The sequence below is a fragment of the Musa acuminata genome, chromosome BXJ2-8 (assembly GCF_036884655.1).
Source record: "Musa acuminata AAA Group cultivar baxijiao chromosome BXJ2-8, Cavendish_Baxijiao_AAA, whole genome shotgun sequence".
Lineage (NCBI taxonomy): Eukaryota > Viridiplantae > Streptophyta > Magnoliopsida > Zingiberales > Musaceae > Musa > Musa acuminata.
Window position 1 is genome coordinate 47,970,953 of NC_088345.1, and position 12,349 is coordinate 47,983,301.

At 38.9% G+C, this 12,349-nt stretch overlaps 1 protein-coding gene across 1 annotated transcript; it reads right to left on the minus strand.

The window, feature by feature from the left end:
* Positions 1-1,167: 1,167 nt before the first annotated feature.
* LOC103996319 (casein kinase 1-like protein 2) lies at positions 1,168-11,863 on the minus strand. The gene is made up of 14 exons (XM_009417217.3): positions 11,329-11,863; positions 11,167-11,207; positions 10,472-10,541; positions 10,225-10,373; positions 9,739-9,834; positions 9,580-9,650; positions 7,881-7,942; positions 7,643-7,706; positions 7,477-7,561; positions 7,267-7,393; positions 7,062-7,144; positions 6,920-6,980; positions 6,088-6,296; positions 1,168-1,892 (listed from the first exon to the last, which is right to left on the minus strand). The coding sequence occupies exons 1-14, from the start codon at positions 11,402-11,404 to the stop codon at positions 1,605-1,607; spliced, it is 1,482 nt and encodes a 493-aa protein (XP_009415492.2). The 5' UTR covers positions 11,405-11,863; the 3' UTR covers positions 1,168-1,604.
* Between the last annotated feature and the right edge of the window lie 486 nt (positions 11,864-12,349).

A 12,349-nucleotide genomic window follows, 5' to 3' on the forward strand; every position in this document is an offset into this window, starting at 1 on the left:
ATCATCCCATTTAGTGTATCATGTTTCTTTATAATAAATGATCACAAATATTGTAATATTTTCTAAAACATTTAAACATAAATTTAAGACAAAAATAATAAATATATATAATTTTATTATACTTTATCTTGAAATATATCAAAACCTTCATAATTTTCATCCTAAATCATTCAAATTCTCATATATACATTATTTTATAATACTCCAAAACCTATAGTAAAGGTGGCAGCTATGGTTAACTGGAAATTCAATTAATTGAAACTAAGTTCCAATGTTTTTTATTAGAATTATAATATTTTGATTCAATGATGAAAACATTGTAAGTCCATTAAGAAACATTGTAATTGGAAATACCTCTTTTTATGTTATTATTTTTAATAAATAAAAATAAAATATTATATGATTTTTCAAAACAAATATAAACCTAAATTTATGGTTAGGTAAAAAAAATTAAGGACTTGTCATCCTTTATTTTGAAACATGTTAAGAAATTGATAATTTTCATTCAGAATTATTTAAAGACTTTCAAATAAAATATTTCATCAAAACATTAACACATTTAATAAATTTAATAATTAAGGTTTGCACAAATTTAAATTAATTAAGATTGAGATATACTATTTTTAATAAAATTACAATGATTTTAGTTTTGGATAATCAGTTCAGCTCAACCAAAAAAAAGAAAAAAGAAAAACTGTAACAAACTGAACACAAAACATGAAACATAATAATTCTACTCAAAAACATTGTAACTGAGTCGATATAACTGATCAACTATTAATGAGACTATCAACTATTAATAAGAATAATTATAGTATTCAAAAAAATAAAACTCTCTTTAGGTATTTTAAAAATAAGAGACACTATCCCTAAAATAAATAAATAAACCCAAAATACAACCATAAACCAAAGTTTTTCCCTTTTATTTTCATTAAAACAATACCTTCGTTATCAAATAGCTTGAGCTCGTGTGAGCTCACCATAAACCAAAGCTTTACTAAAATAAGTCAAAGCCAAACTCGAACATTATTGAGGCACCAAACACCAATTTGGTAAACAATCACACTTCTCGGTGGAAGTGTGATGTCAAACTATGAAGGTTTTGCAAATAGTTGAGAGATCATCATCCTAAGATAGAAGACATCACAAATTCTAACAGAAACAATGTAAAAACAGTCGAATCTCCTGGTGGAAATTTACATTTTACAGAACGCAGAGAGTCTGCTTTAAATCTTGAATGGTAATATTTTTTATCTGTCTATCAAACATAAGAACAACAATGGAATTATGCAGACAACTAATTACATAACAAAGCATCACGACATGTACCGATTGAAGTATTTTGAACCAAACTGCAGTCAAGAGAAATAATAACAAGAAGCTATAATGTCTCAGCTATAGCATATATCCTTGAACAGTTGGACGCACCTTGTTATTTGTTTTTCTTACGTGGGGGCACTCCAAATCAGCAGTTCACATCAGACTAGTTGTTCCTCTTTCGTGGATCAGGCGAAAAAAAAAATGCCAAGGTGTGAACTCTTCCTGTTGGCTATGGATTTACACGGAGATAATAGAAGTTGCAGAAGGACATGCTATTACCATGATTAATTCCTTTCCTCATTATCAAAATTAAGGCCCTTAATGCCTTTGAGCGTGGACTCATAATTCTTAACTGCGGATGGTTTCTGTCCAGATGAAGTATGCTTCCGCTCTGCAGAACTGATTGCGGAACTTCTCTGAGCACTCGAAACCCTACGGGAATTCCCTGGGCTAGCCTCTGTAGCTCGAGTGTGAGATGCATCTGCATCGGTGTTCACCATGTCTCGGCTACTAGAAACAGCAGCTCGCCTCGAGGATTCACTTGACTGTCCCATAAAAGCTGAGCTGGAAAACTAATATGCATGCATTTGAAATCAGGAACTACATATACATAATCAACACATCTCTAACAAAGCTATATTAGAATCATGCACCTATTGTTTCGTTCCAAAAAAATAATCTAAAAATTTCAAGCTCAATCATAAAGTTAGATACAACCCACAAACTAATCAATATATGTCATGAGATAATCTCAGTTGTAGAATCCCGACTGAAGTTGGAAGAACTTACATGACCAAGAAGACTATAGGAAAATTGTGTACCAGTACCTCCATTAATGATGCAAAATAGATAATCTGCTACAGATTGAAGAACATACCCTCTAATATCATAACAGTCAAATGTTTACATTCTGTGTACTTATATCAAGTACAGTTGAGAACCCTTCGAAACAGTGAGGCAGCAAAAAAATTTTGCTAATCTCAGATTCCTTACTCCCATATGATAATCGTTTTTAAAGTTCTAGTTTATAAATCTCACTTAAGTCATGGTGAGCTCAATTGTCTATTTCTGTATAATTATCAGATTCAATGTAGACATACTTTGAATCTATAAGCCAATAAGATATTAGTAGAATCACAGAATGGATCTGCATGCCATAAAAGATCTACAGTATGCATAACATGATTTTCTAACATCTTGGAATGGATCTATATGCCAATAAAGTATTAGTAAAATCATAATAAGATTTTAGACAGTTGTTATGGTGCTAGTTTAAACTGCATCCTGCAACTACTTTTAGAACTTACCGACCTTGTCGCACCCTGATTACGATATGTCTCACATTGAAGTGGACAAAATTAAGATTGATTTATAAGGATCTGATGAGTAGGCTGTTATCAACCTCAGGTTAAGCATTTAGATTAGTGATTTAGGTCAAACGAAGTTGATGGATCAGTGATAAAGCATAAAGGCACAAACAAAATAAATCATGCACCTAGAGTAAGAACAAATGGTTAGAGGCAGTCCTGAATAGCATTAGACTATCATAAATAAATCAAGAGGATGGTAAATATTTTACTTGAACTTATCCAAGACTTAGTTACAGTGTTTCATAAATACGAACACGATGCAAAAGAAACCACATCACCACCTCTTGTCATGAGGTGTACCACATTTGCAAGCTGAACAGACATATGCACGCTTGATTCGTCCCTAACTATCTTGTCCCCTCAAGTAGGATATTTGGGAAACTTTATCCCATGCACATAATGTAGGGATGCCCCGGCTTGTGAGCGTAAATGCCTCTGGGGTGCCAGACCCAAAGCAGACTCAAAGAATGGGGCCCAACTTGGGGTGATGCTGGAATCGGGTAAAGAAACCAATTGATGATTTCAATGATTTAGATTGCAATTGCTATAGTACAGCAATCGAAAGTCCATGCCAGTTTCTTTCAAGATATTGGACCACTATTCACTACTTACTACTTCAATACCAATGGGCTCTTGAATGAGCATAAATGCCACAGGATACAAGTAGAAAGTCTTTATATTGACATGGTCAATGCCTCAATGACGACCTCTACATAAGAAAATTGATCATGAAAATTCAGTTTAATAATTTATATAGATTATAATCAACCATTTTTCAGTTACATTGGAGTATATCACCCTTGGAATAATTTCCAAGTAGGCTAAACTGAGATATGGACTAAAAACATCTGCAGTTCAAGAACCAAAATTAGGAAGATGATCATTTAAACAAAACATAACATAAAAAAATTGTTTTTAGTAATCTACATTCTACAGGAATCCTAAAACTTATGCTGCAGCAAACTAGATAAACATTTCAGTGGCTAAGCTCCAAATATAACTCCATAGATCTAGCGTTAACCACACTGTCACGAACGGTCGTCGCGCACCCGCAACAACTCCGTTCAACGAACCGTTCGTCGCTCACACCCGCATTTACAGCTGCTTGACAGCATGTTTTCTCATGGTTTTGGGTCATTTTGCTGTAAATATGTAAGTTCGAACAAGCTGCAGCGTTGCAAAAGCGATCGCTCACCAAACCGAGCAAAACAGCCCCAAAACAGCCCAAAACGGCTCCGTTTTCGCGTGCCGCGGGAGGTGAGCGGAGTGCTGCCTCCGCTCACCAAAATGTCAGCCATCTCAGCACCCAGGAACCCCCCGGGTGGCACATGGCTGGATGGGGCTTCGGTTATATACCGGGCGTTGAACACTCTTTCGCAAGTTCGCACGTGACCTTTACGGGAACTTGGTTTTGCGCCCGGGACCAGGTGAGCGGCTGTTTGTGGGCTTGCAGCTGTTCGTTCATCCTTGAAAGCCTTGTTTTCCTCCCTCTCCCTCTTTTCTCTTGTTCACACAAGGTGTTCGACGATTTGCTTGTAAAGCTTCCCTTTTCGCGAGACTTCGGGACTTGTCCGTTGCTCGTTCTTTCGATCTAACTTTCTTTCTCTTTTACAGGTCCTTCGGGACCTGCGAGAGGTTACAAAGTGGCTGATCCTTGCGGAGCAAGATCGCAAGGGCGAAGCGCGACTTAGGCAACGCAAGCTAAGTTTGCGTCTTTGCCTCACGGGTGACCCGCGACTTTGGCAACGCACGCTAGCTTCGAGTCTTTGGCCGCAAGGGTGCCTCACGCCTTAGGCAATTCCAGCTAAGGTCGTGACATTATGGTATCAGAGCGGGACAAGCACTCATAGAAACACTTGACATGCAAACGTGGGGGACCTAGCGGGGCTGCGTTGAGGGCAGTCAGCACACGCGCGACCGTTTGAGGGAAAACGAGCATGGAGATGTAGGGAAAAGAGTCGCTCAGAGGAGCGAGCATCCGAGATTGGCATTCAGAGGAATGGCCAATCCTTCGCGCAAGAGGCACCACGAGAACAGGCAAGCTTGGTTGAATTTGGAGCGCACAAAGGTTGGGATGGCTGAGTTTGAGCTACGGCTCAACGTTGACAACTATACTTGATGGTGCTCTAGGCAAGCGAGGCGCTTGGCAAGAATGAGACCATCCAAGGTGGAATGAGTAGTTCAACGACCAAAAGAGTTATGCAAAGCTCACAGAGGTGAGGGGAATTGCTAACTCGAAGAATTTGGTACTCATGCATGGGCTTGTATGCGGACGATGGAATGTTTGTGGCCATCCCAAGGCGACCGAGACTCGGCGCCATGGAGCATTGAAACTTTCTCTTCGTCATGTGAAGGATACGTCCGGAGGAGGCTGAAGTGTGCAACGAGTTTAGCATGTTGCTAGCCCTTGAGGGGTGCGGCGGTGGCTGTATTGACGTGGAGGCGCAATCTAGCAATTGCGTTTGCAAGAGGCAGAACAATGCACAGCTTGTTCAGCAGATCGGAGTAGTCCAAGGGGATGGTGGTCTCCGAAACGAAGAGAGATGTTGCTCCAACGGGACAGTTATCTAGGAGGGATAAGTCTCGGCACTCCAGAGGGAGAATCATGTGAGACGGACTTCACATGTTGAGGAGGAGTACCTCACAAACAACAACTTCACGAAGCTCGATGGACTGAGCAAGCGGCGAGGAGTTGTCGCATGATCTCGCTCGAGAGAATGCATTGGTGGATGCATTGCGAGATCAAGTCGGAGAGGCTGACCTTTGCGGACGGATGCGCGAGGGTGCTGCACGCCTTAGGCAAAACCAGCTAAGGTCGTGACAACACGGTTCACAAAGAAAAAAATATGGTTGCAAAAAGTAAAGAAAAGACCAACAACCACGAGAGCTGGCTCAAACAAGGACCTCATTTCTGACATACATAAGGTTTGTTAGGAACATCACCACCAAAGCCCTAAAATCGCAATTATATGGGATCGGATCTTTTGCCACCATTGAGATCCATAAAGAGTTATATGTTTAGCTAAATTAAAAATATTTAAATCTTTCTTTATAGTTTCAATGTTTGTTAGGCACACATTTAGTTAATTTGCTTAATGATAAAGCCTAACTTAAAAAGCTAGTGTTGAAACGTGCACAATGGTCAGATATCTGGTTAGTTTCGACAAGAGATATATTTCTAGTTTTCAGAATATTTATGCTGTTGTTGTCTTTTAAAGTGATTATTTGAAAGACTATAAACCCACCATGGCTACTAAAATTTCATGCCAACCATGGCTAGAAGAATGAATATATAATGAAACCTTGTAAATATAGAATCCATCAGTATTGATGCTAATAGCTATGCCTGAAAAAAAAATCATAGAAAGGGGAGAAAAAAACAGATCAACAAACTCACCTTAGCATCTTTACTGACAGATGGATTGTTCCCCATTGGGGCCTTCTGCTTTGTTAAGCTGCCTGAATCTAGAACTGGAGGTGTAACCCATCCCTGACGATGAGGGTCCCTCTCTTTACTGACAGATGGATTATTCCCCATAGGTGCTTTCTGATCTGATAAGCTGCCTAAATCTACAGCTGGAGGTATAACCCGCCCATGACGATGCCCTGAAATGCAATCTTTAAAATTTATTGCTCCAAATTATAAAAATGAAACAAGTAAATTCTTCTCAACATGCTGGCATTACTAATAGCTTTTCTACACAGCATGAGTAATAGATTACAACAAAGATGGTTTTTTAACACATGTAACACAAGTACAACAACAAACCAGAAAAATCCCCAACTATTTGGGGCTAGCTAAATGGATCTTTTTTGTCAATAAGCTTTGTACAAAACATCTTTTGTTGAAATCAAAAGATATTCAAATTTCTACTAACAATTTCTAGTAGTTTCTTTTAGATCATCCTACCTCTCACATCACTTATATTAATTATCACTTGTCTAACTACAACATCTATAAGTCTCCTTATACCATATTCATACCATCTTAAATGAATTTTCCTTATTTTATCATGTACCATAACACATGTAACACAAATATAATAAGCAACAGAAATTTAGACTATAATTTGAACAATATATTAGCACAAGCTAATGAAGCAAACATGAGGAAAAAAAATGGAAGAAACTGAAGATAGATTCTATGAAGATTGGAGTCAATTATCAACATCAAGAACAATAGAGATAAGGTGCAATCTATTAATGAGAACAATAGAAGGAGAGATCACCAGATTGTCTATCATTGGCAAAAGCAGGAGCCAAGCCAGAGTTAGGTCCTGTACTTGGACCCTAGGGAATAGCAGAAATGGTTATCTACTTGTTCAGGATATGGAAAAAAAAAAGAATAAATAATATCTGCTTTTGACTCACAATAGCACGTGGGGGAGCACCAGATATCTGCGACTGCTGATACTTCAAAATGGTCCAATCAAATACATAATCAAACTGAAACCCTGCAGAAAATAGATACAGAAATGATTTTTACACAATTAACAAATTCTGCACCTTCTTTAGCGATTGTTTCATCAATTAACAGTAACCTTAAATTTTAACATATACGAGAAGGAAAATCAACCTTCACGGATAAAAAGTTCCCGGAACAGTCTCTTAAGATATGAATAATCAGGCTTGTCCTCAAATCTCAGTGAACGGCAATAGTGGAAGTATGACACGAACTCTGAAGGATATCCCCTACATAAAGCCTACGGGTACAACTTCTTCCGTCATCATAACCAATGGGAAAAGATCACAAAAGCTAAAGTTAATGACATAGACAATAACTTACCTCAAATGAGGTGGCAACTTTCTTTTCACTAATTTTTTCGTACTTCTGCTTCTTCGTTCCTGCTTTTAGACCTTGCCATGGAAGGCTGAAAACAAAAGAAATAAAGAACCAATGATTAAATATTCCAGAGATCGGTAAGACAAAGGGTTCTACCTATTGAACAAACCTTCCTCTCAAAAAATACATAAGAACGTATCCAAGAGATTCCAAGTCATCCCTCCTGCTTTGTTCTTAGTAGAAGAAAAACACAGTCAGAATGAAGAAGGAATAACAAACCCGAAAAAAAAAAGATCCAAAAATGCAAAGATACAAGTTATGACAGTCAGAAAACAATAAATCAAATTGTAAAAGCAATTCATTGACAAAATAAAGAAAAGGCTGATATGAAAAGATATTCTGCATACCTATGCCAAGATGTGTGTTCACACTTGCATACCTTGCTGTCCCAGTCAAGTTCTTGTTCTCTCTGCAATATATTATAATAACATCAAAACAAAAAAAGAACCTCATGTAATCTGCATCCAGCACATGATGTTATGAGGTGGAAGTATTTCATGAGAACCAAGCTCCAGAAAAACAGAGATTTCTCTCTTTATCTTTTTGTTTGTAACAAACCCAGATGTGGAACTACAAAGTCACTAGTAAATCCGTAAATATGAAAATATGATTAGAAAAATGGAGAAACGAAAACACACCACACAGGAGTGTAGACTCAGTAGCAAGGCAGTCACATCAATTCAAGAAAGAGGTGGAAAGAGGGTCAACTAAGGGAAAGAAATAACTAATAGTGAACAGCATAGGATCTGGCCCTTAATAATTCCCATGTGAAATCAAGTAATGTGAACTTGGATGCAAAATCAATACCCATGAGAATGCAGTGAGATATGATGTAACTAGAAACCAAAGTTCTGCTTTTGTAATGATTATTTATCAACAGTAAAGGTATATTGTAAAAATGGTACCGATTCCAGTGATTTAAAAAGCGCTAGGCGTCAAAAGGCGCTAAGGTCCAAAAACGCCCGAGGCGCTAGGCGCTCGCCCGAGCGAAGCGAGGTGCTAAAATATAAAAATATATAATATAATTAATAAATATAATTATTTAAAATTTTAAATAAAAATAATATATTATTAATCTATTAACAGTATTGAAAATTAATAATTTCAAATAAACCTAATAATATTAATAGTATACAGTATACTGTTAATAGTATACTGTTGTATACTCTTAACAGTATACAGAAGGAGAAGAAGGAAGAGTGTAAGGGGGTGCTGACAGCTGACTGAGAAAATAGGAAGCGGCAGCGGTAGCGATAGTGTAAAGAGGCAGCGACAGCGGGAGCGGGAACGTAAGGAGGCAACGGCAACGGGAGTGTAAGGAGGCAGCGGCAACGAGAGCGGGAGCGACGAGCAGCGGTAGAGGGAGCAGGAGCAGGAGCAGGATTAGGAGCGCGAGCGGCGAGCAGCGGGAGTGGCGTGTAGCGACAGCGGCGAGCAGCGGGTGCGGGAGCGGCAACGAGCAGGGTTAGGGTTGGGCAGCGACAGCTGATATCGGTTTTAGTTGGTTCGATTGAACCAACTAACCACCGGAGACCGAACCAAACCTAAAATCTTGGTTCGGTCGCATGGTTTAACCAAGGCGCTCGCCCGAAGCACCCAGCGCCTAGGCTCGCCTGGGCGCCTCTTAGAAGCGCGCCGCCTGGAAGTTTAGCGAGGCGCTCGGGCCTCGCCTCGCCTCACCCGAGCGTCTAAGCAAGCGCTCGAGCACCTTTTTAAATCGTTGACCGATTCACACAAGTAAATCTTATACTGGGTAATTTGAAAATCCAAACCATCGCTCTTGATCCAAACGGACACAAATTCACAATCAAGAATCAACATCAATCTTTGTCTTATTTGGCCACAATTATAAAAAAAGGCAAAGAAAATGTCTTATGCTATGAAGCTGGCCCCATAGAGTCGACTAGGCTGCCATCCACAGCAAATTCTATAAAACATAAAAGTATCACGACAAGGAGCTAAAAATAACAAATCTGCCAATTTTAATCATGAAATGCAACAGGAACAACAGAAACACTTTCAATGCCAATTTTAATTAAATCTTACCTATATGGAATATGCTGATGAGATGAAGTATCCCTATACTTCTTTGCAAGGCCAAAATCAATAATATACACCTGGATGGAAAAGCAACAGCAACTCAACAAAGCAAAATAATGACCTAATCATCAGATATAAACAAAGACAACAAACTAGGAGGCACACCTGATTAGCTCGTCTACCAAGCCCCATAATAAAATTATCTGGTTTGATATCTCGGTGCAAAAAGGACTTTGAGTGCACAAATTCCACTCGATTAATCTGAAGTGAGAAATGAACAGATCAGACAAACTATATGATTTGAGAAATTCAGAACCTCATTGACATGAATATTCATAATGAATATGGTAGAAAGTGTTAGAAGTGTATTTTGGTAAACAAGGTTTAATAAGTAGCATTTCATGAGAGAACAATTATTTGGTTGACAAAATGAAAGAAGATGGACATAAATTGTTTTGTTGGGAGACAAGATATGATAGGAATCCAAAATAGAAAGAAAACAGAGGTAAATAAAGAAAAAAAGTAGAAGAAAAAAGTATAGCATGCTAGAAACCGATTAAAACAAAGCTGCAAGGATAATGCAAATGTTTCCAATGTTGAACAGTACTGTATTGTGTCAATTTGAAAAGGCACACTGCAGCGGTAACATACCATCTGATCTGCAAGCATCAAAACAGTCTTTAGAGAGAGTTTACGGCTACAAAAGTTGAATAGATCTTCCAGACTTGGTCCTAGTAAATCCATCACCAAGACATTATAGTCACCCTCAACACCAAACCATCTCACATTTGGAATTCCAGCTGCCACAACATAATAAAGAAGAAATTTGATTTATAAGTAAGAAGTTTAAAAATTTAATTCTAACTGCTTGACACCAAAAGGGTATGAATTTTATTACTTCCTCCTTGCAGGATCTTGTACAGCTTTGATTCATAGAGCAACTGGGGGTGCTTAGTCTTGATGTTTTCCTGGTCATTAGGAATAACACATGAAGACAAGAAATTTTATCAAAGCCATTACAAGTATTTGATGCATCCAGAAGCCTGACCTAGCAAAAACCACCTTCCATGCACTCATCAAACAACTTTAAGTTTCAGCTTGTCATTGAAAGACCAAAACCAACAATAGAAAAACTACCCACAGATGAAATGCACTATACTGGGAATTATTGAGAGGACAAAAAAGAGGAAAGAAAGTGACCAGGAAGGTCCAAGCTATAGTCCAAACAATACTGGATGGAGCTTGCTTTTCTACCAAACCTAAGGGAGATTCTGTGCATGTGATTCTATTTAACATAAAGAATTTGACAGCTTAAAGAATTTATGTAATTTAAAGAATACCATTAACTTAAACTAAAAAATAAAAAAATATCGTACAAGTATTTCCAGCTAATAAGTTTCCAACTTTTAGGGAGGAAAAGAACACTCCAGGAATATTCAGAAGAACATTTACTAACAAAACAAATTCCAAATCAGAATAAATTGAGCAACAAAATAAACATAAAGAGAATGTACATTTAACTTACATAATTTAGCATGTCATTTTAATCAAACATTACGATGACCAAAAATCTACAACACTGGCTACACTTACGAGTTTAATTGCGACTTCCTCGTTCGTTTGAATATTAGTACCTGCAACCAAGACAAGAATTCGAAATCCCCCAAAGGAGAAAACTTTAGGAGTTTCTGCAATAAAAAGCCACACAAACCAGCTCTATAACCGATGCGATCCAAACGTAAAGCGACCACAGACCTAGATAGATCTCCCCAAAGGATCCGCTCCCGATCTTGCGACCGAGGCGGAACTTGTTTCCAACGCGAGGCTCCATCGGACGACCGCAACAACAGACAGGAGTCCCACCCGATTCAAGCTAAGAATGAAGCCACCAGAAGCCCTCCTCCACCGATCTCACGAAGCCGCACCGAATCACCCCAGACCGGAACAAAATCCCAACAGATCGACGATGCGGTGGCTGGAAACTAGATCGATGCCCAGCGATCGATGGCAGAACGAACGGAATCCGGTTTAGATCGCGGCCTTGGGGTGTCCAAATCAGACGAAACCGCTCAATAAATTAGGGTTTTATGGAAGGCGGAGGCGAAGGAGGTCGTAAATCGATCGATGCAGCGGTTGCGATAGCGGAGAAGGCACCCATGTCTTTCACACCGAATAATACCTTTTCTTAGCCGTGTTCCAACGCCGAAATTGAAGTGGGGTCGACAGTTGTCGCCTTGGAATAGCGGATCCCGCTCCGAGTCGGTCTTCACCGACCAGGGTTGAACTCAACTCCGTCATCGCCACGGAATAGCTTATCCCGCTCCGAGTCGGTCTTCGTCGGCTATTATTGAACTCAATTTTATCGTATCGAGCGACTTCGTTCGTCGTACCGTACAGACGAGTAGATATTACGTGGACGGTGCCGTGAGAAGTCATCTCTTTACTGGTCCCCATCCAACGACACAAGCACTTCCACCTCAGCGGATAAGAGGTGCACGTAAGAAATGTGAGTGCGAATATAATGAGAGGAGGCCGAGTTTACCGTGTCGGCTGTAGTTTTGACTGAGTCAACATCTCAGCATCGAAGCTTCTTTGTTTTCTGAGTCCAACTTGCCCTGCATGTCAGAATAATAGGCAGTTGAAGATGGAAAGTCTTCGGTTGACTAGTCGATATGGCTGAATCTTTATTCGAATATTCCAATTCAGATAAAATGAAATCCACATGCATTTTATCCAACAGTATTGAAACTCTCAGCCACCTCCTTCTTCAAATAAA

What these genes read in the sequence shown, in the direction of transcription:
- LOC103996319 (XM_009417217.3), bottom strand. Translation starts at nt 11,404, where the DNA reads ATGGAGCCTCGCGTTGGAAACAAGTTCCGCCTCGGTCGCAAGATCGGG. An exon ending in AGGAAGTCGCAATTAAACTC is followed by an intron (nt 10,542 to 11,166) that starts GTAAGTGTAGCC and finishes CCTAATGACCAG; the next exon opens with GAAAACATCAAGACTAAGCA. An exon ending in GAACACACATCTTGGCATAG is followed by an intron (nt 7,707 to 7,880) that starts GTATGCAGAATA and finishes TCTTCTACTAAG; the next exon opens with AACAAAGCAGGAGGGATGAC.